At 35.3% G+C, this 24,508-nt stretch overlaps 1 protein-coding gene across 12 annotated transcripts in view; it reads right to left on the bottom strand.

The window, feature by feature from the left end:
• Window positions 1–24,508, bottom strand: part of LAMA2 (laminin subunit alpha 2) — a 375,103-nt gene that overhangs the window by 25,400 nt on the left and 325,195 nt on the right. For 7 of the 12 annotated variants that reach the window (XM_082757554.1, XM_082757553.1, XM_082757545.1 and 4 more), the window contains 10 exons: window positions 23,659–23,813; window positions 21,865–22,008; window positions 20,843–20,976; window positions 14,283–14,442; window positions 9,730–9,854; window positions 7,450–7,612; window positions 6,305–6,449; window positions 4,288–4,426; window positions 2,643–2,654; window positions 98–218 (listed from right to left, as the gene is read on the bottom strand). In XM_082757554.1, coding sequence (XP_082613680.1) covers window positions 98–218; window positions 2,643–2,654; window positions 4,288–4,426; window positions 6,305–6,449; window positions 7,450–7,612; window positions 9,730–9,854; window positions 14,283–14,442; window positions 20,843–20,976; window positions 21,865–22,008; window positions 23,659–23,813 — 1,298 coding nt within the window. The remainder of the gene's footprint in view (window positions 1–97; window positions 219–2,642; window positions 2,655–4,287; window positions 4,427–6,304; window positions 6,450–7,449; window positions 7,613–9,729; window positions 9,855–14,282; window positions 14,443–20,842; window positions 20,977–21,864; window positions 22,009–23,658; window positions 23,814–24,508) is intronic. The other 5 variants (XM_082757549.1, XM_082757555.1, XM_082757552.1 and 2 more) reach the window with 1 other exon arrangement.

The following is a 24,508-nucleotide window of genomic DNA, read 5'->3' as shown; positions in this document are numbered from 1 at the left end:
TTTTTTCTGAATACACATTACACATTAAAAACGTTCTGCCATAAACCAGAAAACATTTATGACCTTTAAGACCAAAATATATTAAAGTCAGACTAACCTCAAGTGTGCATCCTTTAGTTAAACCAACAAAATCAGGACTACTCAAAATATTATATGGCGTCCTTGAAATTTCAATCTCTTTGAGGCAACCTGTATATTTCTTTAAGTTCACTTCAGGCCTAAAAAAATTCAAAAGTACAATTTAGTTTCAAAACCAGACTTTAGCAAGTGCACAGGCAGCTAAATGCAAAAACATGCACTTTGAGATGCACAGATGCTTGATTTTTATTTTTAAATGCATACATAAACACAAATGAATACATCTTGCCTTCTGCCACCCATCAGTACATAATGCACTTGTCACCCAACAAAGATGTAAGAGGAGATTCATCTCCTTTTGGCAATAGACCTCTTTTCTGTATTTTTTTTTTTTTTTTTTTTTTTGGTAAAGGAGTGTTGTCGCTTTTGGTGACAATGAGCTATGAAATAAGTATTTGTTCTTTTTGTTCTTTAAGCAAAGAAGAAAGTTGCAAGCTGGAAAATCATAACAATAAGGAAAAACCTTGACTGGAAGACAGATGTTTCATTCATCTTTATGCATGCTAGATCTTAATGAAAAAGGAACTTTTGCAGCATATAAATACTTATGAAGTATTTGCCAAAGATTGAAAAATAAAAAATCACTTGATAGTGATTTTGGGAATCCTTTATGGTCACATGGACTAACATTTGATTTCTTTATATTTTATATTTCCAGTATATTTCCTGATGAAAAACAGCTGCATGTTTATTTTAAACATAGTAATACACTTGACTTTCTCAGGCAGTTAAAGAAAACAAAACACATGAATTTGTTATAGAGCCCAACTACCCATTCAAGACGTGAAATACTACAGCAGAATTGCAAAGTACCAGGTTTTGACTTATCAGCTGGAAGCCTGAAGAAATGAGAAACCCCCTGAAAGTTACACTAAAGATACTTGAATGTAAAAATATAATTTGCATATTCCAGGCCTGGCAACACCAGAGATAGACCATAATTGCTGGCAAAATCTGAACCAGGTTTGCAAGAAGAAAAGCCTTATAAAGGCAATTCAGAAAAAAATGTTGCTATTCATACCATGGAAACTAAATCTCAAAAGAAAAGCACTAGTTAATTCACTCACAATATTACAGTCACCCATGAGTGTTGGCAGTTTAATAAAATACCCGAATAATGTGAGCAGCTCAAAGAAAGAAAAATGAATTTGGAAAATATATAAGGAGTTAAAAACATGGGGGAAAAAAACAAAAACAAACAAACAAAAACACACCAAAAACCCACCACTCAACTCACTGCAAGGAAAGAAAAGCTTTTTAAGATCGCTAATTACAAAATAAAACCATTTTGCTTAGATACTGTTTAGCTGCATATTTTGGTACCGAAAGCCATTCTTTGCATTATAGCCATCCTAGCAAGCGCAATGTATTCTCTGGTAAATTTGCATCCTGTATGTAACTTAAAGTAACCATCTCATCTGGCTTACTAAAATAATCCTTATTCTGTTTTATTTACAATCATGTAGTTGCGATTATCTTTCATTTTTGATTTTCCTATCTCTTCCCCAGCTCTTTTAGAGACCCATTTACCAGCAGCAGAACTCTTTTGCCATGTCCCTGTCAACAGTGCCCATACACTCCTGTCATTGTCATCCATAACCCCTTCAAATTCCTGTGCCCTCTTGTCCTTTCCAATTACAGACTGCCCTCGTGCTCTCTGGTTAGAGGCAGTTGCTGCTATCTTACAGTTCCTAACTGTAAACATTTAACACTTGCTTGATGTTTTTTTAATGAACTTTCCAAGTTCATTCAGATCTTAGAAACTTTTTTTTTTTTTTTTCTTTTCCAAAATAGGATCAATTTCAAGTGAACATGAGAAAAGAGTGGAGCATGGGAAGAAATAATCTAGTTGTCTTTAAAAGAGTTGGTCTCTTGGATCATGGTGGGGAAATTACATTTTTCTAATTCAACCTGTGAATTAAGTTGCAAAACAGAGTCAAGTTCAGTAGTTCATATCAGAAATCTCAAAGCAAAATAGGAAGCAAATAGCTGCAAACTGAAAACACCGTAACAAAATAAATGACATCCCCAGCCTTCCCCCAGTTCTTAAACTCGGAAGTAGTAAATTTCACGGAAGTCTGCACCTATCTTTCATACCCATCTAAGGAATTAATTCACAGCCTTAGAGTGCATTGCTCCTTGCTTGACCCTGGACTACACTGCTCTTACAGACTAGAGATCTTAACCAAACTTGGAAATACAGCTTGTTGTAGCTTTGCTTGCGATGCATTCCAGTGTAATAAACAAACACAGCTGAATTAAGCAGCTGTGTGAGGAAAATAAAAGTTGATTGTGTAGGTGTGGGCACAGCATGTAACATGACAGCGTTAAGCACTTGGAAGCAGCTTTGCTTGTTGCAGCAGGAGCAACTCACTGAATTAACAGCCTTAGCATAACAGCTGGTATAAATACTACCCACACGCTGCTTCTGCATTGCCGCTTGTGCTTTCAAGCTGCACTTACTAGACACATGCAAGTCATGCAAGTAATCTGATTATTTTTACCTTGCTTTCATACTAGGATGAGAGAGAAAGAAAAAGAAAATCAAAATTACATTAATTATAGCAAATGATACTTATTAACAAGGTTCAAAATGTTTCACTGTGAAGCAGATATACAAACAACACACAATGGATGGTGAGTTTCTATACACACTACTAGGCTACCATAATTAATCGGATTACTCGGTAAACAGATACTTTAAAATGTAGTACATCAGAAAGCTTTTATAATTTGTTGCTGTACTTGGTCGTGAGTAAAAAGCAAATCACGTAAGAGAATTTTGCAGAACTGACACAACCTGGTAATTACAAAATCAGGGACCTCAGCATCTATTGTTTGCAGTAGCTCAGCTTTGCTTTAATCCCCTTTTCACTATTTTTGACTCTAATTTACCTTGAGATTCATCTTGCACCAATGATTATAGGCAAAAACGGTTGCCAGAGGTCCAAGTAGCTGCTGTACACTGGTTTTCTGAGCAACCACAAAGGATTTGTTGAAATATAATTGCTCTAGATATTTCATAATATGCTGGTGTGATTTCACTATTACACAACATAGTGCTAAATTTCAAGAGTAAAATAGCTTAGATCTTTTTATTGCTGGATGATTTGACACCAGAGGTCAGTTATTAACCTAATAAATTAACAAATGTGTCCATTCCTTTAGTTACTGAACAGCCTGTGGACTAATCACACCAGTTCCTTGCACACAAGACAACTTTAAGACTGTCATTATGCCATGTAGCTAAAGCTGACATAGATTAATGGGCTTGTTTCTGTGTTGCTCATCTGTCCATTGTAGTACAGAATTCTCTTGTTCTTGTCATTGCAAAACTGCTGAATATTCAATTAAGCCTTAATTAAGCTTTTTGGTCTATTTAAAACCATATAATACACACACTAAATTAAAGAGTCTGTTATCCAGTTACTGTATTATATTAAAATTTAAGTTTATCAATAATCATATGCAATGCTTTAAAAATATATATCAGGAACTTTAATGAAGTAAGAAATTCATGGTCAGGTTTCTGAAGTGAAAAAGTTTACATATTTCATTCTACTTATATATATCAAGGGGAATTCAATTTGTCTAGGAATTTACATCTACAAATAATTTTAAGTGATTTCTAAACACAGTATTTTTTGATGTGTTAAAACTACAGTGACCCAGGTTATGAAGACATGCATGTACATTTAACAGTAATCCCACAAGGAGTAATTTGTAGTTCAGTTTTTCTACTCATGCATGTTCTACTCATGCATCACAAGTAAAACACTTGTGATTAATTTTGTGGAGGTACGGAGGTGTTTCTGTATGATTAGACCCATAAATTCTATTCATCATTTAAGAAAATAGACTTAAAAAGAGAAAGCCAGCTATGTCATGGCTCTGAACACCATCAGAAAGCTGTACAGCACCATTTACAGTGTACAGTTTACATCATATTTGAACATCACATGAACTGTGACCAACGCTGAAATGTACAAGTGAAGTTTTGGTCTGGTGTGGTAATGTAGAGTACATTTTGAATCCACCATTCACTTACTGCAAATGAGTTCAATAAGTGGATACAGACAATAGGATTATACTTTATTTACCTTCATTTACCTTCCTTTCCCCCACCAAAAATGGGTTGGGCCACGTTACCTTAGGTTTCTAAGGGTTGGCAATCCACCAAAATATATTTTCTCATGTCCTTTTAAGTTGAGCCCAGAGTGGCTGCCTGTAGAAGTTGTTGCTATATTCTCTTCTTCATTGGTGTCTATGTCCACAATTGATATGTTAGCTGGAAGAGATTGGAGATTAGTTTCAAAAATCAGACACAAACAATGACGTCAATGTAAGAAACCAAAGAGAAAATATTTGGAAGATTCCCAGATGAAGGGAGAGGCAAGAAGGTTTTTTTGTTTGTTTGTTTGTTTCAGTTAAAACACTGGGTTTTGAAATTGTCAGTAATGGACAAGGGGAGACCCACACTTTTCTGAAAAGATATAGCAATTCTGTATGCTTTTATATATTCTCCAAACCAGTTTCAATTTGATATGTTCTCTGTGTCAATGTAATTTGGAGCTAACATTTCAGGACAAACTCAAGACAGAAGAGATCATTTTACATTTAATTTGTGATTTCAGTCCAAAGGTTGACACTTGAGTAGTTTTTTTGTTTGTTTGTTTGTTTGTTTGTTTGTTTTTTGAGTAAAAGTTAGTTAAAGATTATCATGATGTGCCTAAGAGATTGACAATCAGTCACTCTAAACAATTTTCAGCCCAAAGTATTCAATTGCTGTCATGTCTAATCTCAGTCTGGATTCACTGATGAACTATATAAAAACATCCTATTTAAATACTTGTTCATCTATGTTTTCAATGTATGGATTAATACAGAATTTAAGATTCACTGAGAGAGACATGACATGCTGAAAAGTGCTGTGTAGTCCCCAAGGAAGAAGGGAATGTTATTCCTCAGAGATGCAAAAAAAGAGCTCTTTCCTTTATTCTTTGCTCCTTTCTGTCCCTATTCTTTGCCAACTTTGCCCCTCCTTCCTTCCTAGCTTCCTTCCTTGCTTCCTTCTTTTTTTTTTCTTTTTTTTTTCTTTTTTTTTTTTTTTTCCCAGACAATTAAATGCACAAAATTACTTCTAATATACAAGTGAGTCCTTTGTAGAAGCAGCTGACTAAATAAACATCCTTTAAAGAGAGAAGGAATGTAAAAAACCTGAAACTATTTGTTTTTCAGGAGTGAAAGAGAATTGACTGGAGGATAGACTTCTTTGCTGTGCCTTACTGTAAATAGACTAAGAATAATTTTCTATACCTGTATCTTCTATACAAACACATAATATGTTTGAATGGTATGAATGAATTACAATTATGTGACATTGTATTTTATTTTTATTGTATTAATATGTTTTGAGTTAAGTATGGGCCAAGATAATTGAATATAAATAAGGTGCAGCAAATCTAGAGGTGAGAACTTAGAGTTGTTCTGACTAGTTGCCCAGCTCTCAAGTCCACTTCATCTAAATGACAAGAGTGAGTCTGTATTTGAGATGTGAAGGTCAGGTGGAGAGCTGGCACTGAAGAGGACAGAGGAGGAAAAGCATATTTAAGGGGCTCTTGGTGATTCAGAAGATTCAGAAGGCACGGAGACTTTAGCACATAAAGATAGTGTGCCACAGAAGTCTGTTCGAAATGGCTGCTGTGCTCATCTGCTGAGATACTGTACTATCAGTATTTAATGCATTGCTTTTAAAAGAGTTTTGGGATATGCTGAGTATGAAAGGACTGTACAGCAAAAAAGCTATTGCTATCCTAACAAAAATCATGCAGGTTTGTTTTATTATTTTGAACAACATCAGGGAACTGATGGAAAAGCTTCTTTATTTCCCCACTTTGGAGCTTTTTAGAATGCAATTTACACAGCTGTAAAGCAGAATTATGCATGAAAAATAAGCTACCTGTTTCAAAAGAATATCATAAAAGGCCTGTTTGACACTGTAATCACTCAGATGCAGCCCGACATACCTGTAATCTAAGTAAAAGTTGCTAAACCACTAGAATTTCATAATTTCGCAGATTTTGCACATTGTTTTTCCCATAATTAGATGATTCTGTATGAGATAGGTAACTGGGAAGCTCATGGTGTTAACAACACAGGAACTCACCTTGCTTCTGAATTCTTGACAGGGTGAAAGATTTCCATCTGCCATCATTATGATTTTGGTTGCTGATAACAGAAGCTGTACCTGAACCCAGATCATAGCTGACTTTTATACGCCCATCACTGAGTTCTACACTCATGAAATCCTTCTGTTAATGAAAGGGATTAGATATGTAAATTATGATTCTTGTTCATTTTGGTAAGAGGCATATAACATTAAATAAACACTTTCTTTTCTGAGTGACAACAGATGACTTTTTGCAAGTTTTTTAAAAAATCCACTTAAGTGTTTACCGCCTAGGACTGAAGTGTATGAAAGTCTGCTGTTAGTTCTATTTTCCCCTGAGGACTGCTGTTCATAACTACTGGCCCATATGAAAAGAATAAGGAAAGGAGGATAAGAAAAGGACACTGTTCCCAGTCAGGCTTACAAATCAGTCTAGATAAGAGATACTGAAACTGAGTTACTCCCAATTCACATGAGAATCCAGCTGGATGTTTTTATAACTTCTCCTATTATCCACACACATTTGATAATGCATATGAATTAAAATCCTGAGTTATCCTGAGAAACATTATAACTAATGTTTCTAGTCTCTCTTTTAGCAGTAAAAGGAACAGTTTGTAAATCTCATTAAAAACGTCATCACCATCACATCCTGTTTGTTGCACCATCCAGTTCCCCTTTAATACCACTCACATTAGAAACAAACTTTTTCCACAGATTAGTAGGACTTCCATCTAAGAGTTCTCTCTTTCCATATTCTCCTTCTCCCTGCTTCCTCTTATGATATTTTAAACTATAAAAGTATATATATAATCGGCAATGTCTGTACAGGTTAACATTTGGGATAAATGTGTTAATCATTAATAATTCCAGAAAATCTGGAATCTAACAACTGGATGTGCTCACAAGTCTGTTAACCCTAGGCAGCCAGCTTGCACACGGTAACATTGTCTGTCGTCATTTGGATATCAAACAGCATCATACCAGGACAGTGCTAGATTCAATTTCTATGTTTTCATATGATGAATATGATATGCTGAAGCCATTGTAAAGATGATATGATATGAATATGATATGATGAAGACATTGTAAAGATGGCATGAAATCTGTAAGGAGTGTGGAGGTTAATTGGTTGTTCTTACCAAGTCCTCAGTAGCAAGATACATCATCAGGGCATTGGACGAGAAGGTCCTGAATTTGAACATGACTGTGGAAATATTAGGGTTCCAGCGAATTGGGCGGCTCACCACTGCATAGCTGTCACCATCAAACTGGACTGTCCCTTCACCATCTGCCACCTGTGGGCTGAAAAGGGGCAATTTCAACCAGTTTCCTTTTCCATGTGAGGTTAAAAGAGAAAAAAACAAAAAACAGTGTGGAGGAGAGAGGGGGAGGGAAGTGGGAAGGAGCAGGGGGGCAAGAAGATGTCTTTGGGAGTCTTCCTGAACTTGGTTTGATTTTACATCAAAACCACATTCTGATAAGTGGGGCTGTAAGGTCAGCTCAGCTCACTAACTGTACAACAAGAAAGCACTTTTGGGCCTGTTGTACATCTCTTGTGTTCTATAACAAGTCATTTTGCAATTCTCAGTATAAATAAGCATTTATGTCTTGGTTTTGCTACTGCTACTGTCTTTACAACTTCTGGAGGCCCCAGAGTGAAAACCCTGGAAATTGTGATTCTTTGTTTACACACAGGCTACAAACACCGCAAGAGGTCCCTCCACAGATTTTTGGCATTCCTGCCATTAAAGAGCAGAAAAATTGAGGCTCTGAGATTGTTTAATGTATTTTTTTTTTAATGATGGACTTATCTTGTCCATCTCTGTCACACAGATCAGACAGCTGCAAGACAGTAATCTTTCAGTTAATCAGAAACATAATTATAGTTGAACACGGGATCTACATGTGGAATACTGGCTATGGGCATGTTTTGCATTTAACTTAACACACATACAATGATGTTGAACGTAGCTCTCTTGCCCTACATAGCTACATTTAACAGTAAGTTTTTGCAAATAGATTTTGCTGGAGAACTGGACTCTTTCTGATACTGGAACTGGAACTTTCTGATACTGGTTAAGGCAAAAGGGAGCTTTTAATACAGTTTTTCACGAATTTAAAGTCTAGTATTCTTTATATCAATCTTCCTCCCACTCACCCAGCTCCAAGCTAGTAGATCTACATTATCACTAATGAATGAGGAAATTAAATTTCTCTAGGGATCCTGCTTTCTCTAGGGAACCTGCTTTGGCAGAGGGGTTGGACCTGACGATCTCTTGAGGTCCCTTCCAACCCCTACAATTCTGTGATTCTGTGGAATTTAGGCAGAGATCCACATGAAGTTCAGGTATCTCCACGACTTCTTTGGAACTGAAATGCATATATCCATCATCACAATCCTTAAGTTTTGACCTAAGCATCAAGAGCCTAACTAGGCTGCTTGTTTGAAAACTAGTCTAGTCTTAACCTCTCTGACCGAGTCTACAGCTATTTTACTTAACACAGCATGAGCGCTATATGATATACTGACACTGCCAAACTCACTAAAAACCAAGAGTTGATGCTTCCATGCAATTGGTTACTATGAAAGCTATAAACCAGGATGTGAGAGATGCATAATCACTCTTTACACAACAATTCCCAGAACTATGCCACAGGATAGGGTGGTGCCTCTGGATGGGGTTCCTCACCAGTGTGGCTTCTGACGATGAGATATGGCACAAAAACATGTTTGAGATTAGCTCAGTGGAAAATGGGAAGGGTCACAACTCTTCAAGGACAAGGTCACACCAGAAAGGAAGTAACTTATTTTGTTGCAAAAATTCCTGAAAAGAGTTCTGAACCTGTCTATATATGTGACTCCTGGTCCTGTCCAGATGGGTCATTTACCTACCTTACCTGGAACCACAGGCCACTGACAGGACAGGATATCTGTTTCTCTTTTGAGAAAAGAAACAGCTTTGCCCTTTGGTGTCTCTACTCACTCACAATGGTGGCTGTGAATGCCACTCTGAGGAGTCTGACCCTGCCCCGTGCTGCATGATGTGCACGCACACACCCTACTGCTGCAAAATCCTATCCATGTGCCAGACTCTGTCCCACTGTAGATCTCACACTCTCTCATGTTTTGACTAATCCCGGCCACCGATTAGGTGGAGTCTTTGCATCACAGCACTGTTACACCATCTGAATTCTGTAAAGACACTGACCACATTACAAACCAAATCCATTGCTTTACCGCTTGATATAATTGTGATCTAACTTTTCATTTCCTACAACTCTCAGCTTAGTGTACAACTCATAGCTGTCCATTGGAACTTGATGGCTGCTGCAGAATTTCCTGCTGCTTACAACAGACTGTAGCATCCCCACGGACAGGTTCACAAAGGAGCATAAGAAGCAGTCAGTGCATTACCTACCTGACAGCACACCCTTTGCAGTCTCCCTCAATATCCCTGAAATTCCACAGTCCTATGGGTTTGCTGTCTAGAAAGGTCTCACCCATGCAGCCAGTGAAAGTGGTGACTCTAACAGCATCTGACTTCTGTAACAGAAAACACAAACATCTTTAGAACTCAATGAAATAACTAGTATGAAAGTCACAAATATCAGAAGATGTTTCTTATTATTTTAAATATTATGAGAAATATTTGATCTATTTAATCCTATGGAACAATTGAACAGCTAAAAAAATGAGGTAAATTTTGTTTCAGTCAGAATGGAAAAGTCCATTTATTTGAGACCCAGGGGAAGGCCTATGCAGAATGATTCCTGGAGAATGAGAAGCTGCCCTAGGTTCTACCTCACCATCTGCCTTCTGGCCTTTTGGAAAGCTGTCTGCTTGCAGTAGTCCCACAGTAGAATCTTTTTGAGGTCTATCTGTGTTTTTGTTTAAGACATCAAGTAAAGAGCTATGAGGAATCTTGACCACAGTACAATTAGCAAAATGTTCCTATTGTACTTCTCAAAAGCCTTGAAATTCAGCAGACCATACAAGCTAACAGACTGAATGTGGACTCAGCTGACTACTCCTGTAAAGGTCATGCTGAATTTTGGATGCTGAAAAATTGCAGCTGGCAATGAGATTAAAACTTTTAACACATCAAATCTCATCAAGCTTGGGTCACACACATGGGGGGTAATGCTCGTTTAGTATGGTACTACATGGTACATACCATAGTACCATGGCATGGTACTATGGTACTACATGGCAGTACACAGAGTACTCACCTAATAAAGATCTTTCTAAAAATACCTGGTTTCATTTAAATTTCACTTCATCAATATGAACTGATTGAAAATCTATATATTTAGCTATTTGAGATAGACAAGCACCTGCTGTTTTCCACATGGTGATTACAAATATTAAGATCTTGCAAGAGAATATGAAGAAGTGCAACTTGAAAATATTCAAGCAAAAGTATGACTCAAAAGACTTAATGTGCTGCTGATATTTCCCAGGGTAATTGAGAAGGTTTTAATTAGTAACAAGTATGAACTTAATGTCACTTCTGAGAAAATCATGACATCTATGCATCATAGTCTTCTACTACTCAAGTCAAATGAAAGATGTTTTTTAAAAACTGTTTTTTTTTTTAAACTGAAAAACTGAAAAGAACTGCATTCTTTCTGAATACATTGCAAAAAAATTTGCAAAAAGGGATTTAGCTGAAACTCCAAGGACAAATCTAATGCCTATCTGATCATGTAGCCCAAAGCCCAATAATATGAAAAGATTTAAAAGATATCAGTGACCTTGACAGATGTCCAAAACATTCAAAGTTTTAGAAAAGATTCTTAGTTTAACACTTCATTTTGTGAACTTGACAAATCTACCATACGATAACAAGCATTCAAAAAAAAAAAAGTTATATATTTTTATTATTATTTTTTTTTATTATTCATTTGGCATCTGATTTTCTGCAGCATCCATAGTTTCTGTTCTGGTTCAGTACTGTACCTCACTCTTGATCCTAGAACTGTCTTACATGCTGAAGTATGCTCAGTATCCACCTGTGCCTCACTGTATCTAACTAAAGCAAGAAAGAAAAGCATTCAGTAAAGGATTCAGATATTACTACTACATTACTATGTCCCAAGCTCTTGTGTTTAACAAGGTTCATCAAGAGCCTTTGAACCCTTTTCCCTCTAGAGATTATTTGCCATTTTTATATTTCTAACTTTTTCTTAAATACAGCTTCATGAAGCTTCATCATTAAGTAATTCTTGTTGACTGAGTGCTATTCAAATAATGTTAGTATTTAAATAATAAGTAAAACTCCAAATAAATACTAATAATATTAGATAATAAAACTGAAATATTAGGCATCATATATAACATTAAATATTTTGAAACCCAACCTAAATTAAGTAAGATGACCTTTGTTAGGGGGTTTGATATTTTGTTGGAGTGGTAGGTGCCAGCTTTGGGGCCTGGTTACTCGAATAATAGATACGATCACTCTTTTTTTACACCTTTGCTGCACTTTTTCTACCGTGAGGCTGCAAATACTAAGAGCGCTTTATGTAACAATAAAATATTTATAAAACTTAAACGTAGAGATGACTTCAAGTAAAACATACTTTTTTATTAGCCTAATGTGACAGCTTTGCTTCGGAAGTTTGGACTAGGCACAAGACTACTTTATGCCATGAAACAGAACAGCAGTTGCTGTATTACTGAAATATTTCTGATTCTCTTGATTCTTAAAGGAAACATAAGATTTTTTTTCCAAGTAGAATTCCTGTCAAATCTCTGGAATTTTGATGTTCTAGACCTGTGCATATATAAATCGTGTTATTATACTTCAGTACTTGCCCCACTTGTGCTCTGCTAACTCACAAGTGAAATTTAAAATAGAATTCAATTAAGACTTGAGTTTGGGTTGGCATTTGAGTTTGAAGTTTCATGACTCCTCCAGTGGATCACCCAAAGATAACAGGCCAAAAAACACTCAACCACTTATTTTCTACAGTCTCAACTGATTCAAAGAAATTTAAATAATTTATTAACCAAAGTCTCAAGTGGTTTTCTAAATGTGGAACAATGAAATTATTTTTTTCAATCATAATTCTGGCAGTTATGATTGTTACCTGATTTATCCAGTCTATCTTCATGAGCTATCAATCAGTCTCTGAGAGTTGGGTAGGCATAAACATCCCCATAGACTCTATGGACTTGTGTGCATTTGAGTCTTTGGTCATTATAGCTATATAAAACACTGCAAGCAATGAACAGTCCCAATTCTGCTCAGTGGAGTGTTTATTCCACTGAGTTATTATGGCAAGTAATAAATGAGACATAATGCCAATGTAATTAAATTTGTTACTGGTGAAAACAGCAGTAGAAACTATCACTTATTGAACATAAAAAAAAAATAATAACCAAGAATGTAAGAAAGCTGAGAAGAATTATTAGGTGTGGGAGATAAACCACCTCCTCCTGCTTTATTTCTATTGCCTTTGAGAAAGCAGATCAGAGGTATAGAGTACAGAGAACCAATGAGGCCATTCTCATTTGTAAGGGTCGCTGATCTCTGCAGTACAGAGCTGCTTTTAGCAACTGATGATTCAGTAATTTGTAGAAATATGTTTCAAGGGTTCTTGTTTATGGCTCACAGAAGAAAGCAAACACCTTTAGTTGTAGATAGAAAGCTGGAAGGTGGAGAGCAAACCAGGCTGCGCTGAGAACATAGGAAAAGATGACAAAGTTTGCTCTCTCATACATAATGAGCTATGAATTTGTGCAAGTTTGAAAATGACTGTGCTCCAAAATGTATGGCTATGTTTTAAGATAAAGCTGACTACAAGACACTGATTTCAAGTAAGTAGAATCTACATTTTCTATTTATCTTGTATCCTCTTATTTTCTCTGTCTTGAAAAGTGGTATATGCAGCCAAATAGTTCGGTGTTTCCCCTCTGAATGGGAACATCTATATACATAGACCAGAACAATCTAGAAAGCTGAAATTTCTAAAATATAGAAAGTTGAACCATAAAATATCGTGCTACTTCAATTTTCAAGGCCACGTAAAAACTTTAGTTCAAAAAAAGTTCCTTTAGTTCACCGATTGGGAATGTTTTAACGTTTTTTTTTTTTTTTTTCCTTTTTTTATTATTTTTTTTATTTCTTTTTATTCTGTTATTTTTGATAATGTTAAGATGTTCAACATTAAAAAAAATATATCAAAATAGTGATTAGGAACAAACTAGTTTTGTAAAGAATTTCACTGGAACATATATATTAATTGCTACTTATTGGAGAACATTTTTACCAAAAGATTTTCATTCTTTTTATTTGGCATAAATCTTATATTCATTCCCATTAAGTTAAGCAATGTGCAAGCAGTCACCAGAAAAATAAATGGGCAAAAGAAAGAGAAAATAGATCAGGGATCAGATGCAGGTAGCAGTTTAAAAGAAAGGTTGCACAGCAGAAAACCAGGAATAAAAATTAAGAAAATAAAGCAAAACACATGAAGTAGACATGAAGTAGACTGCAAAGGAGGAAGCAATACTGCAGATACATGAAAAAAAATACTGAATGCAAAGGAATATATATTGTTACATGCATTGTTAGGAGACCAGGAATGTATGGAAACAGAAATTACTTCCTGTCACTATGGACTATGTCCTGTTGGAACAGCAATGCAAAGGCAAAGCATCCAGCTACCCAGCGGGAATTAGTTGTTTGGGCTAAACAACTAATGGACCACTGCAGCCAGCCACCAGGCTTCTGATCAGAAGTTACAGGATAGGCAGAGAAACTTCAGGTTTTCACAACTACATCTCTAGGCAAATCCTAATAATCTTTCAAGAGCACATGTGCTACTAAAGCACTTCCTACAATGACTCCAACACACTATTTTTACCATTTTTACTGTAAGAAATAATGAAAAGCGTCCACATAAATAATCATTTAATACACAAGTGCTGTATTTTACCTTTATTTTTCCATTCTATAAACATTACCTTTATTTTTCCAGTTAAGCCTCCAACAAACAGCATAGCATTAGCATCTACATCCAGAATGGTATATCCAGGTGGAGAGACAGCACTGAATGTGGCAGGCACAATGCTGGCTTTGGGACCATCTAGGGCTCGCACTGATATAGTACCATTTTTCCCAGTCCTGGACATTTGAACAAAATAAATAAGGCACACAGAGTCAATAGTTATATCAAATACAGTAACGAGTCTGTTTTGGATGGCATCTTTGAATACAAGTCAGTAATACACGTCTCTATATGTTTAATTGTGATATAAGTGAATAGACTCTTTTGTCTTTGTAAGGTAAAAACAGCTTTTTATATATTTATTTTTTCTTCACTTCTATCCCCCTTATGCAAAAAATTCAATATACAGATGAAATGGAACTTTCATTAACTAAAACAAGAAACCATTTTTTTTCTCCAATGTTGTGATGAAATTAGACTTCAGTAATTGTTTCTTGACGTAACAAATGAGGTAGGCAAGGATCCAAATTAAATTTTTGAATTTTGTAAGATTTATTAGGTTATTAGGTTATTTTTGCAATAAAATGAATGATCAAGTGACAAAGTACTTCAGTTTGCTTCACTGTGATGCACAGATTTTGTACTTTCTACAGTGGAGCTCTCTGCTTCTCAAACAGGCACAAACAGGCACAGTGGTTGGTATTGTTCTCTACAAACCACATCAAATACTGATGATAACAGTAACAATAAAGTAACAATAAATTGTTAATAGTACCTGCAGCAGTTCTTTTTCTACTCATTAGGTCGTTATGTTAATATAGTGCCTGGCATGGAAAGAATTGGCTGCTGGAGTTTTACAACAGAAGGAACAGAATGTGGAGAGAGATGATTCAGGTATATTGAAAGGTATTTGAAAGACTTTGAATAATTTTGAATCCCTTGCAGTTAACTTCCATAATATTTTACTATCTTTTAGGTACGGATAGTAGCTTTTACTCTGAAGTAAACTATTAGGCATTTATGGCCACACCACAAATTATTGGTTCCTCTCAGACAGTTGGAGCACAACCAACTCACATAATTTCTTATCAGGCCATCATATGATTATAGAAATAAGCGAGTCAAATCCTATCATGTGCAGATGAAGTACCTAGTATGTTCATTAATGTGGTGGAGCAGTGGCTGGGAGATGAGGTAGGCAGAGGGAGACCATGTACTGTGAATTTATGGATGGAAACTTTGGAAATGGCTGCTTTATCTCATTTTTAATAGGATGTCAGATTTCACATGACCATTGCCAAGTTAATCTGGAAATTCCTAACACAGATGCCTTATCCTGCAACTCCAAACAGCACTGAAAGATTCATCATTACAGAGAACTTTTAAGACATATATGCTTGATAATTAGTATAGAAATACATGTACACTTTTAAATAAAGCTTATTTTATTTTTCCATATCAGTTTACAGTGAGTGTATACCTGTGAAGAGTGACTATACTTTTTTTTTTTAGGTGACCTGCTGTATTTTTTTGGCTACTTATTTATACTCTAAAAATTAAACACTACCTGTTCTCAAGCTAAAACAAACAAACAAACAAAACACAACAAAAAACACGACAGATTTTTTTTCATAAAACAGATATCTATGAGTTTGCCTACATTTTGTTTCCAAGGAAAGAAAGAAAAGTGATTAAATAAAGCTGATAAAATTCACCAAAAAAAACCCCATATGTAGTTTTTCTAGACTAAAAAGTTGCACACCTGCCCTCTAAAGATAGTAAGTCACAGCTAGAAAGTAAAACATACATCCAAACAAACAAAAACATCTTTTGTTTTCTAAACTCCCAAACTTTGCTTCATGTAAAGATGAAAAATTCCTTTTTTGTCTAATTAGAAAAAAAAAAAAAAAAAAAAAAAAAGATTGGCTTGGGGCATTGAAGTTGCAAGTAAACTAAAAGTTAAAAGCATAACTTCATGAAAACCTGTCATTTCTCTTAAATGAAGCTTTACTTAATTAATGGAAGAATGCATAGGTTAGGCTAGTGAATAAGCTGAAAGATGACTGCTATCCCGTACTTACATAATCTTTGCACTTAGAAAGTATGCTGGACCAGGGCTCTAGAGAATGGTAAAATCATGGAAAACTATGTATTTTATGTCAAACAAACAAACAAACAAACAAACAACTTCTTCAGAAATTCCTTTGGATCAGAACCTATCACCCAAAAAACAGAAGAAATTGAGAGTTGTCTTATGAAATATCATATAACTGGAAATAAGTAATTCAAAGAAAAAAAAAAGAGAAAAGGTTTTCATTTAGTTGTGACAGTCTGACAGTCATGTGTCAGTCATGATAAATTTTTCCTGAACTGTGAAGCAGGGTTGCAAATTATTTTGAGGATTTCCATCCAATGGGAAATATCTTCTTGAATCCATGCCATCTTGTCTGCCCTGGAGACAGGGATATCAAGGCTTTCAATGTGAAAACCACACATTTGCAGTGAAATACAGGAACTTTTCAGTCACTTCTAGCTTGATCTGGCAATGCTGGAAATAACATACATGTGACTTTCAGGGAATCTCCTAAATGACATCTGTGGTATGTGAACACAGAATTACTCCCAATCATTTTAAAGTAGTGGGCTAAAGCAATCCACGGTCTTCTAAATGATTTGTTGTTGTTGCAAACTCCGTTTAATGACAATATTTTACCTTGTATTCCTAAATCAACTGAATGCTAATTAGATACTTTTTTTTTATGCAACAGAAATTCCAAATTTCGATTTTGTTTTTCCTAAGTTTATTGATGCGAAGCCCTCTAATGGACTTCAAAATACAGTTCTCAATGTAGTAATTATTGAAAGGCTAACAGTTACTAGAGACTTTTACTGAACTGCTTATGCTCTCTGAAAGAAAGTCATTAGCACTTTCAATCTCTATTGTGCTGAAATCACGATTCAGTGAAACTAGTTTAAAAGCATCCAAGTGAAATAAAACAGAAGTCACTCAGCAGATCGACGCTTTTTAGGGTGCTTAATATGTCACAAATAGCATGGGTGTCTTTAATCTTCAGACAAATTGAAAGGATAATGACAGGGTCTCTTCCATAAATAATTCTATCTTATTTAGGGAGGACAACTGAGCTTGAAGAAGGAACTTGGCTACCTTGACAGCAAAATGACATTTGTGTCCGATGTACGACAAGTTATCAGGTTAGAAAATACTGTTCTAGTCAGAATCAGTTCTTGCAAAACTGGTGGATTAAAGATGTACCAGTGCTGAGTGGCTGATCATCTGAAAAAAAATAAATTACAATAGCATGCATGCAGTATATACTCGTTAGGAGATGCATGATGCAAATGAGATGACTTTTGCAAGTCATCAGCATTAGATTACAGAATACCATGAAGAAATCTTCGCTCCTTGGTCCCCTGAGAGCAAATAAAACCTTTACTAGAAAGTATGACTTAGATTTGCGACAGTAGTTTATGACTGAATTATTTCTGAGCTGGGCTGGATGTGTTTACTATGAACTTCTGATTCAACTGTCTTTCGTCCTTAAAAGAAGGATGCTGCTAAACTCTGTCATTAACAATGATAATACTTAGAGTGCACTTGATTAAAATCACGGCTAATCAGATTCTGCTCCTAATTGAAGCCTGCTGAAGTCAAGTGACATTGTTTCACTGATCTAGAGAGCCTCAAAAATACTCTAGCATGTATTTGAAGGTTCACACAAAAGTGACAGTTTGCATGTTGTAAGCTTGCCTCAAATCTTTTTGTTGCAAACTGTTTATGCCATATTTTCCTTCATTAATTGACACTTTGATAGATTGTAGCTCTTGGTAAGATTTGCCTCTCTAACAGGTAAGTAACTCTGTGATAGTTAAGTTCCTATACCATCAAAGTATAGGGAATTGCTTATTCCATAGGCATATGCTGCACTAAAGGAATAAATAAATTTTACTTCAATTCCATACAAATAAAGTTTAAAATATTTATTTGATAACCTCTGTATATACAATAACATGCAAAGTATTAGTATACTTTAAATAAAAAGGAGAGAAAAATTAAAAGCCTCTGAGAAAAACAGATGCAGTAATTATTAAATTGGTCTTAACAAATGGGAAAATTTGGCCCAGAAGTTAACTGAACTGAGTATCCCTGATCATTATTCAACAGTCAGCTGTTTCATATTTAGACTTCACTCAATATACTGAATGATTTTGAGAATTTCGTGACCTTTGTGCTACCACATTTTCACATGGCCTTTTGGGATCCTTGATTAAAAACTGCTGTGAAAACCTTTAAACCTACCATATCATTATTAACATGTGTCAATGCGTGTTGCCACTGAAATCCAAGGCAAAATTCAGCAAGGCCAAAATTTCATTTTATGTCCCCCCTCTAAGTGGATGCCCTGCTCTGGCTGTTCTGGCAGCTTACAGGTTGCTGAAAAAAATCTGTAGCTGCAACTGAGTAGAAATTTAGAGAAAAAATGTGAGTGAATGAGATAAGTAAAACAGTCCTACAGCTTCTGAAGGGAGTCCAAGGAGAATTATCAAATGGACTAAAACGTTCGAAGATGGAAAATCTTCAGTAAGGTACGTTATTTATGAAGTCTGCCTTAAGAATACAAAATCAGTCCTGAGTTCTTTTGTCTTGATCCCACAAATCCAACTAATGACTCTGCAATGTAATTCTCCTGAATGATGCTCTGTACTTCAAATTTGTGCAGCTGTAATTGTTCCAAATTGCTGATCCAGCAGTTTGTTTAAAACTAATGGCATACACACCCTATATATCCAGAATAAGCAGTCTAATAGGCAATGTGCATTTGTTGGATGTGTGAATTTTCATACCATGTCCTGGCTCCATATTCTGCTGAAGCAGCCTTAAGTTTGGCATTACTGTGTCATGAATCTGCTTTACTATCCATAATATGAAATGACAAAGACTTCAACAATTCCTATTGTACCACAGTTTGCATTTTCCAAGCAATAAGGCTTCATTAAGCCAGCTTCAAGAGCAAGTACCATAATTTTATTTATTTATCCGCTCTGAATGCCTGATTTCTGTGATTTCAATAAATTATTTAAATTGGATGCCATTTCCTCCTCTCAGACCTATGGATGTAACTGGAATTAGAATGATTTTCTTTCTCTCATTGTCTGACTGTACTATCACTTCTATGTTTAATACGATGTGAAATTAACATGTATGGATGCAACAAGAACTAGCTTCATATCAGATCGCAATATAGATGATGTCACCTGAATTATTAAGATTTGTTCATAAATAGAGGATAAAGAATATAGTTATCTATCCTTATGCTGTAAATATAATACCTTATGTAATACCTGTTCTATATAAATGGAAAATACAGGATTCAAGTAAGTAATGTGAAATTTGAATATTAATGTATTTATATTTGATCATGATCATGATCATGATCATGAATATGATCAAAGGTCTGGAGTACCACTCCTATGAAGACAGGTTGAGGGATTTGGAGTTCAAAATCAGCCTGGAGAAGCGAAGACTGGGAAAACCTTACAGTGGCCTTCCAGTACCTAAAGGGGGCCTACATGAAAGCTGGGGAGGGACTCTTTGTCAGGATAGGACAAGGCATAATGGCTTTAAACTAAAAGAGGGTAGGTTTAGATTAGATATAACGAAGAAATTCATCACTCGGAGGGTGGTGAAGCCTTGGAACAAGTTTCCCAGAGAAGCAATACTTCCACATCCCTGGAAGTATTCAAGGCCAGGCTGGATGGGGTTTTGGGCAACCTGGTCTGGTGGGGGAAGGAGGGTTGGAACTTGATGGTCTTTAAGGTACCTTCCAACCCAAACCATTCTATGATTTCATATTACTAAAGCTCAAAAGCATTCAAAACTGATCTCATAGAAGTACAAAGTACAGTTTCCAGAATATTTTATCCTTGATTTTTTCATAAGCTTTATCTTTTAAAATACCTCCAGTCTGAAGAGACATTCCAGCTATGGAAAAGGCATTTTGAGTAAGAATCAAGATGCTGATGTATGACAGACCACTCATTTGCAGTATTGTATCAAGATGTGACATTCAGAAATTGTGCTACTCTTTGAAATTGAAGGTGGAAAGAATAGTAGTTATCTTTTTGTGTGTCAAATCCTGTACTGATTTTTAAAGTATGCTAGCTGAAGAAGAGTGATAGGTAGTTTATAGACTAATAGGTAAGAAGAAGGGAATAGAAGCAGTCATAGATTGTTGACATTAGAAGGGAAATACATTATGAAAATAAATTCTTGATACAGAACAATTAATATTTCAATAGCATTTGTAGTATTCACTTTTAGTACTATTGGGTGTAGGTTCAAAAGTTTCCACTAAACCAGCCTACCATTTCTCGTATTTACGAGAACATCTTGTTTTAAAATTAGATGTTTCAGACGTAGCAAATACTTCCATAAACCCGAGACATGTAAACCCATGGAGAGTGGACTGGAAACAGAACTTGCTTAATTTAGCCTTTTTTTTTTTTTTTTAGGAAATAAAACTTTGGAAGTGAAATATATAGGCAATGTATACTTGCCTAGAGGCTTCAATCCGGTACCAAAACCCATCATCAATGGTCAGATCTGGATACTCTACCCGTCCAACACCAGATCCCACATCCCACAGGAAGCTCACCTTGCCTTTGCGCATCTCTATGGCCAAGAAGTCAGTCTACATAGAAAATATGAAAATAGAAGCAATATCATACTCTGATTAAAGGAAGCTCTCCAGAACTCTTCCCATTTCAGAAGGCATCAGAACAGAGTATCATAAACCCATATATAATAAAGTATGGAAAATAACTCTAACAGTGACTAAGAATCGGATTGTTCTTTCCCTGCTTTCCTTGGTTCAAATAAGTCAAAGATGACAAATGACTGGTGTTAGTGATATGCAGCAAATTGCTGCTAAACATGCAGAAGTGTTAATATTGTAGGCACTAAGAGAAGGATTTAACTGAGACAAACATTATTTGTAAAACAGCCATTGGATGGCAGAAACATGTCAGGATTCTAGGCTAACATATGATACCATCTAGCCTCTTCATTCTGTATTAGGTAAATAAAATATATAGTTCAAAATGTTAGAAATAGAATGTTTTTCCCATTTACAGAATTATTATTGATTATTCTAGAGTGCTCATGGGAAACGGAATCATTCATCATCATTATGCTTGCAGTTGTAGACGTGACTGAAAATTACAATAAATTCGAGCTTTGACAGATGCAAGATGATTAGCTACTTCTTTCCCAAGGGAAAACCTACAACCTACAACAGTGCAAAGTTTACTCGTTGCACTGTGAATTTTAAAGCTCTAACACAGTTCATGCAGAACTCTGATTTCATATCTAATTAAAAATACAAAAAAATATTTACTGATTGTATTTTAGAAGTCCTTATGTTAATACTAAAGACAGTAAATGTCTGGTTTATCATAGGCCCTCAATTATTGCTCTGAAGCCTTGAGGAGGAAAAAATAAGCCTTTTTCATCTTCTGTGTTTGTCAGTAATCTGATTTGATTGAGCAACGCTGACATGAAAAGCAGGAGATACACTTACAAACTTGGCACTTCCAAGGTAAAAAAGCAGATTGTCAGCAACTACAGTCTTCACATTGACAATGACAGTGTTGTATGTTCCCTTCTTTATTTCTGGTCTGTATGTGCGAATACAATTGCCTCCAGAAGACACGGACACTTTGATCTTCAAAAAAAAAAAAAAAACCAGAGCAGAAATAATTCAGTTTGCTGCTTATTATTACAGAAGTAACTTAAGAGGCTTCTAAATAACTGTTTTTTTTGTTGTTGTTGTTGTTTTAAAATTATTATTTTGTATATATTTTTTTTATTCTTCCTTACCATTTCCATGTTACATGTAGCAGGGAGTTGCTTGGATATATACAGGAGGCAGAAATGGAATTTTCTTTTTGGGATTGTTTCTTATATTTTGATTAAAAGGCAATAAAAGCTCTTTCTGGCATTCAGGTGTGAAAGGACAAACTGTATGGATTAAAATAGCTAGAAGATTAACTGGTCTAACACAAGCAGCAGGGGAATTCTGACAGTGGAGATAACCTATAACTAGGACATAATGCCAGGAAAATATGCAGTGCTCCTGTGCTCCTGAAGGAATCACAGCACACTGCTTTGGGGTAGACAGGAAGATCTATTTTTTCCTTGCAATATCTTTGATTATGCTAATTTAATACTCCTACCGTGTTTTTTTTTTTTTTTTTTTGTTTAAACCAACAGTTATGTATTGCTGTTATATCATAGCCCCTGATGGAGTTGGTATTCTTTACTAGGTTTCATTTCCACAGCTCAGGTGACATATGCATTTGGACATATGTGTTAGTTTCCTCAGGCTCTGAGCACAGATAAAAAACAGTATACTGTTTGCTTTCATATTGCCAACATAGACATAATGACAGTCCAATGGTATTTCAATTCCAGCTAGACATGTTTATGTATTAGAGTAGATGCAAATAATGGTAGACTCAGTAAAAAGGTGACTTTTGCTTATGGTAAGCTTTGTCAAAAAGGAGATCCATTCTATGACCAAACGTTACTTTTTTAACTCAGAAATGCTGAGCAAGTAATTATTTTGAAGCCTTCAGACAGAAGACAAACATAAGAAGAAAACAATTTAATCACTATAACCTGTCTTTATATCGTGAACAAATCTCATTGTGTATATGCTATATACTTCCTTCCTGGGCTCCTATTATTCTGTAAGGTTTTGTTTCCTAATCTCTTTTTCAGGAAGTTTCCTTATGTACCATCTTCAAGAACTCTTTTTTTCACCTTGTTACACTGTGTCACAAGCTGAATAACCTGGTATTATCCAGCTGATCATCAAGTTTGGAATATTACTGAATCAGGGAGATGGATACCACACTCAACAGCCAAATTGAAATACACTCTTAAACCAAGTTTGATTTATCAGAACTCCACATTCTCAGGTAATGTAAGTTCCCTGAAATGAAAATAGGGGCTTAATATCAGTGTTGAGGCAAAACAAAAAACAACAACAAATATTTTTGTTTTCACAACAAACGATGATGTGGTGATTCTCCTGTTGTACTCTCACTCACAGTACTTCTTAAATAATATCTTTTCCATAATCATTCCTACAGATGTCATCTGTTTAACTAGGGTGCATTTTAAATGAAGAAACAAGACACAGAGTGAAAATTATTGGAATATTCTCTGCTTATCTGAGAAATTATATTCCATTCCTTGCTTTCTTTACACATTTTCAGAATTAGAAAGAATTCAGCTCATGGAAAAGAAAATTCAAAAATAAAATCCTAACAAAATTCAAAAGGTAATCTCATGGAGAAAAAGGGCTTACCGAATTAGCTTGCTTCCGAGCTTGGTTTATCAGCTCTTTTATCTGAGAAATGTTTTTCCCTACGTTATCCTGAAGTTCTTTGATTGGCTTGAGTTTATCTAGTAAGCGGTCTGCTTCTTTTTCTAGGTGTTTTATGCTGGAATCTGCATCAGCAACTTCATAAGAAAGAACAAGGCAGAATTTTAAAGTGATGCCAGACAATAATTATAAATTGCAATAAAAAAATAATCAAGAAAATTCTGCATAAATACTCAGGCAATATTACATGCTATTACTATGAGATATACACTGACTAGGAAGCTACCTGAACAAAATAAGACCATTTAAGAACATTTAGAATTAAGATAATTTAGCAATAGTAGCAAATACAGATGTTAAAGCAGGATTTTGAAGCAGTAACTATGCCTCAGGTCAGGGTGACACTAATGGACAATATTTGCTATAGCATTAATACAGTTATGCACTAAGCATTTACTTGCTTTTTCTAACTGTAGCTTTGAAGAAATATGCTAGATTAATGAAAACTTGTTAGTTTCCATTAGTAACTTCTGCAAAAGGGCTAGAGGACTATAGTTAATTCTTGAATTAACTTGATGTCAATTCATAAATTAACTAAAATGGCAACAACTACAAGATGTTTTAATTCTGATCAGAAGCTTAAAATTCTGTATGCATATTGAAAGCAGATCAAAAATGTGGCACTAAACTGTAAATATATATATATTTTTTTTATTTTTTTTTTCAAGTGAACTTAATGGTTTTACAAAGAGATCTTTTTTCTCTCTTTTTATTTAAGCTTCAAATGACTTTTTTGCCTTTCAACATACAACTAGTGAACCATATCCTCTCT

The sequence above is a fragment of the Aythya marila genome (genome assembly GCF_965140915.1).
Source record: "Aythya marila genome assembly, chromosome: 3".
Taxonomy (NCBI): domain Eukaryota; kingdom Metazoa; phylum Chordata; class Aves; order Anseriformes; family Anatidae; genus Aythya; species Aythya marila.
This window is presented reverse-complemented; position numbering and strand designations above follow the sequence as displayed.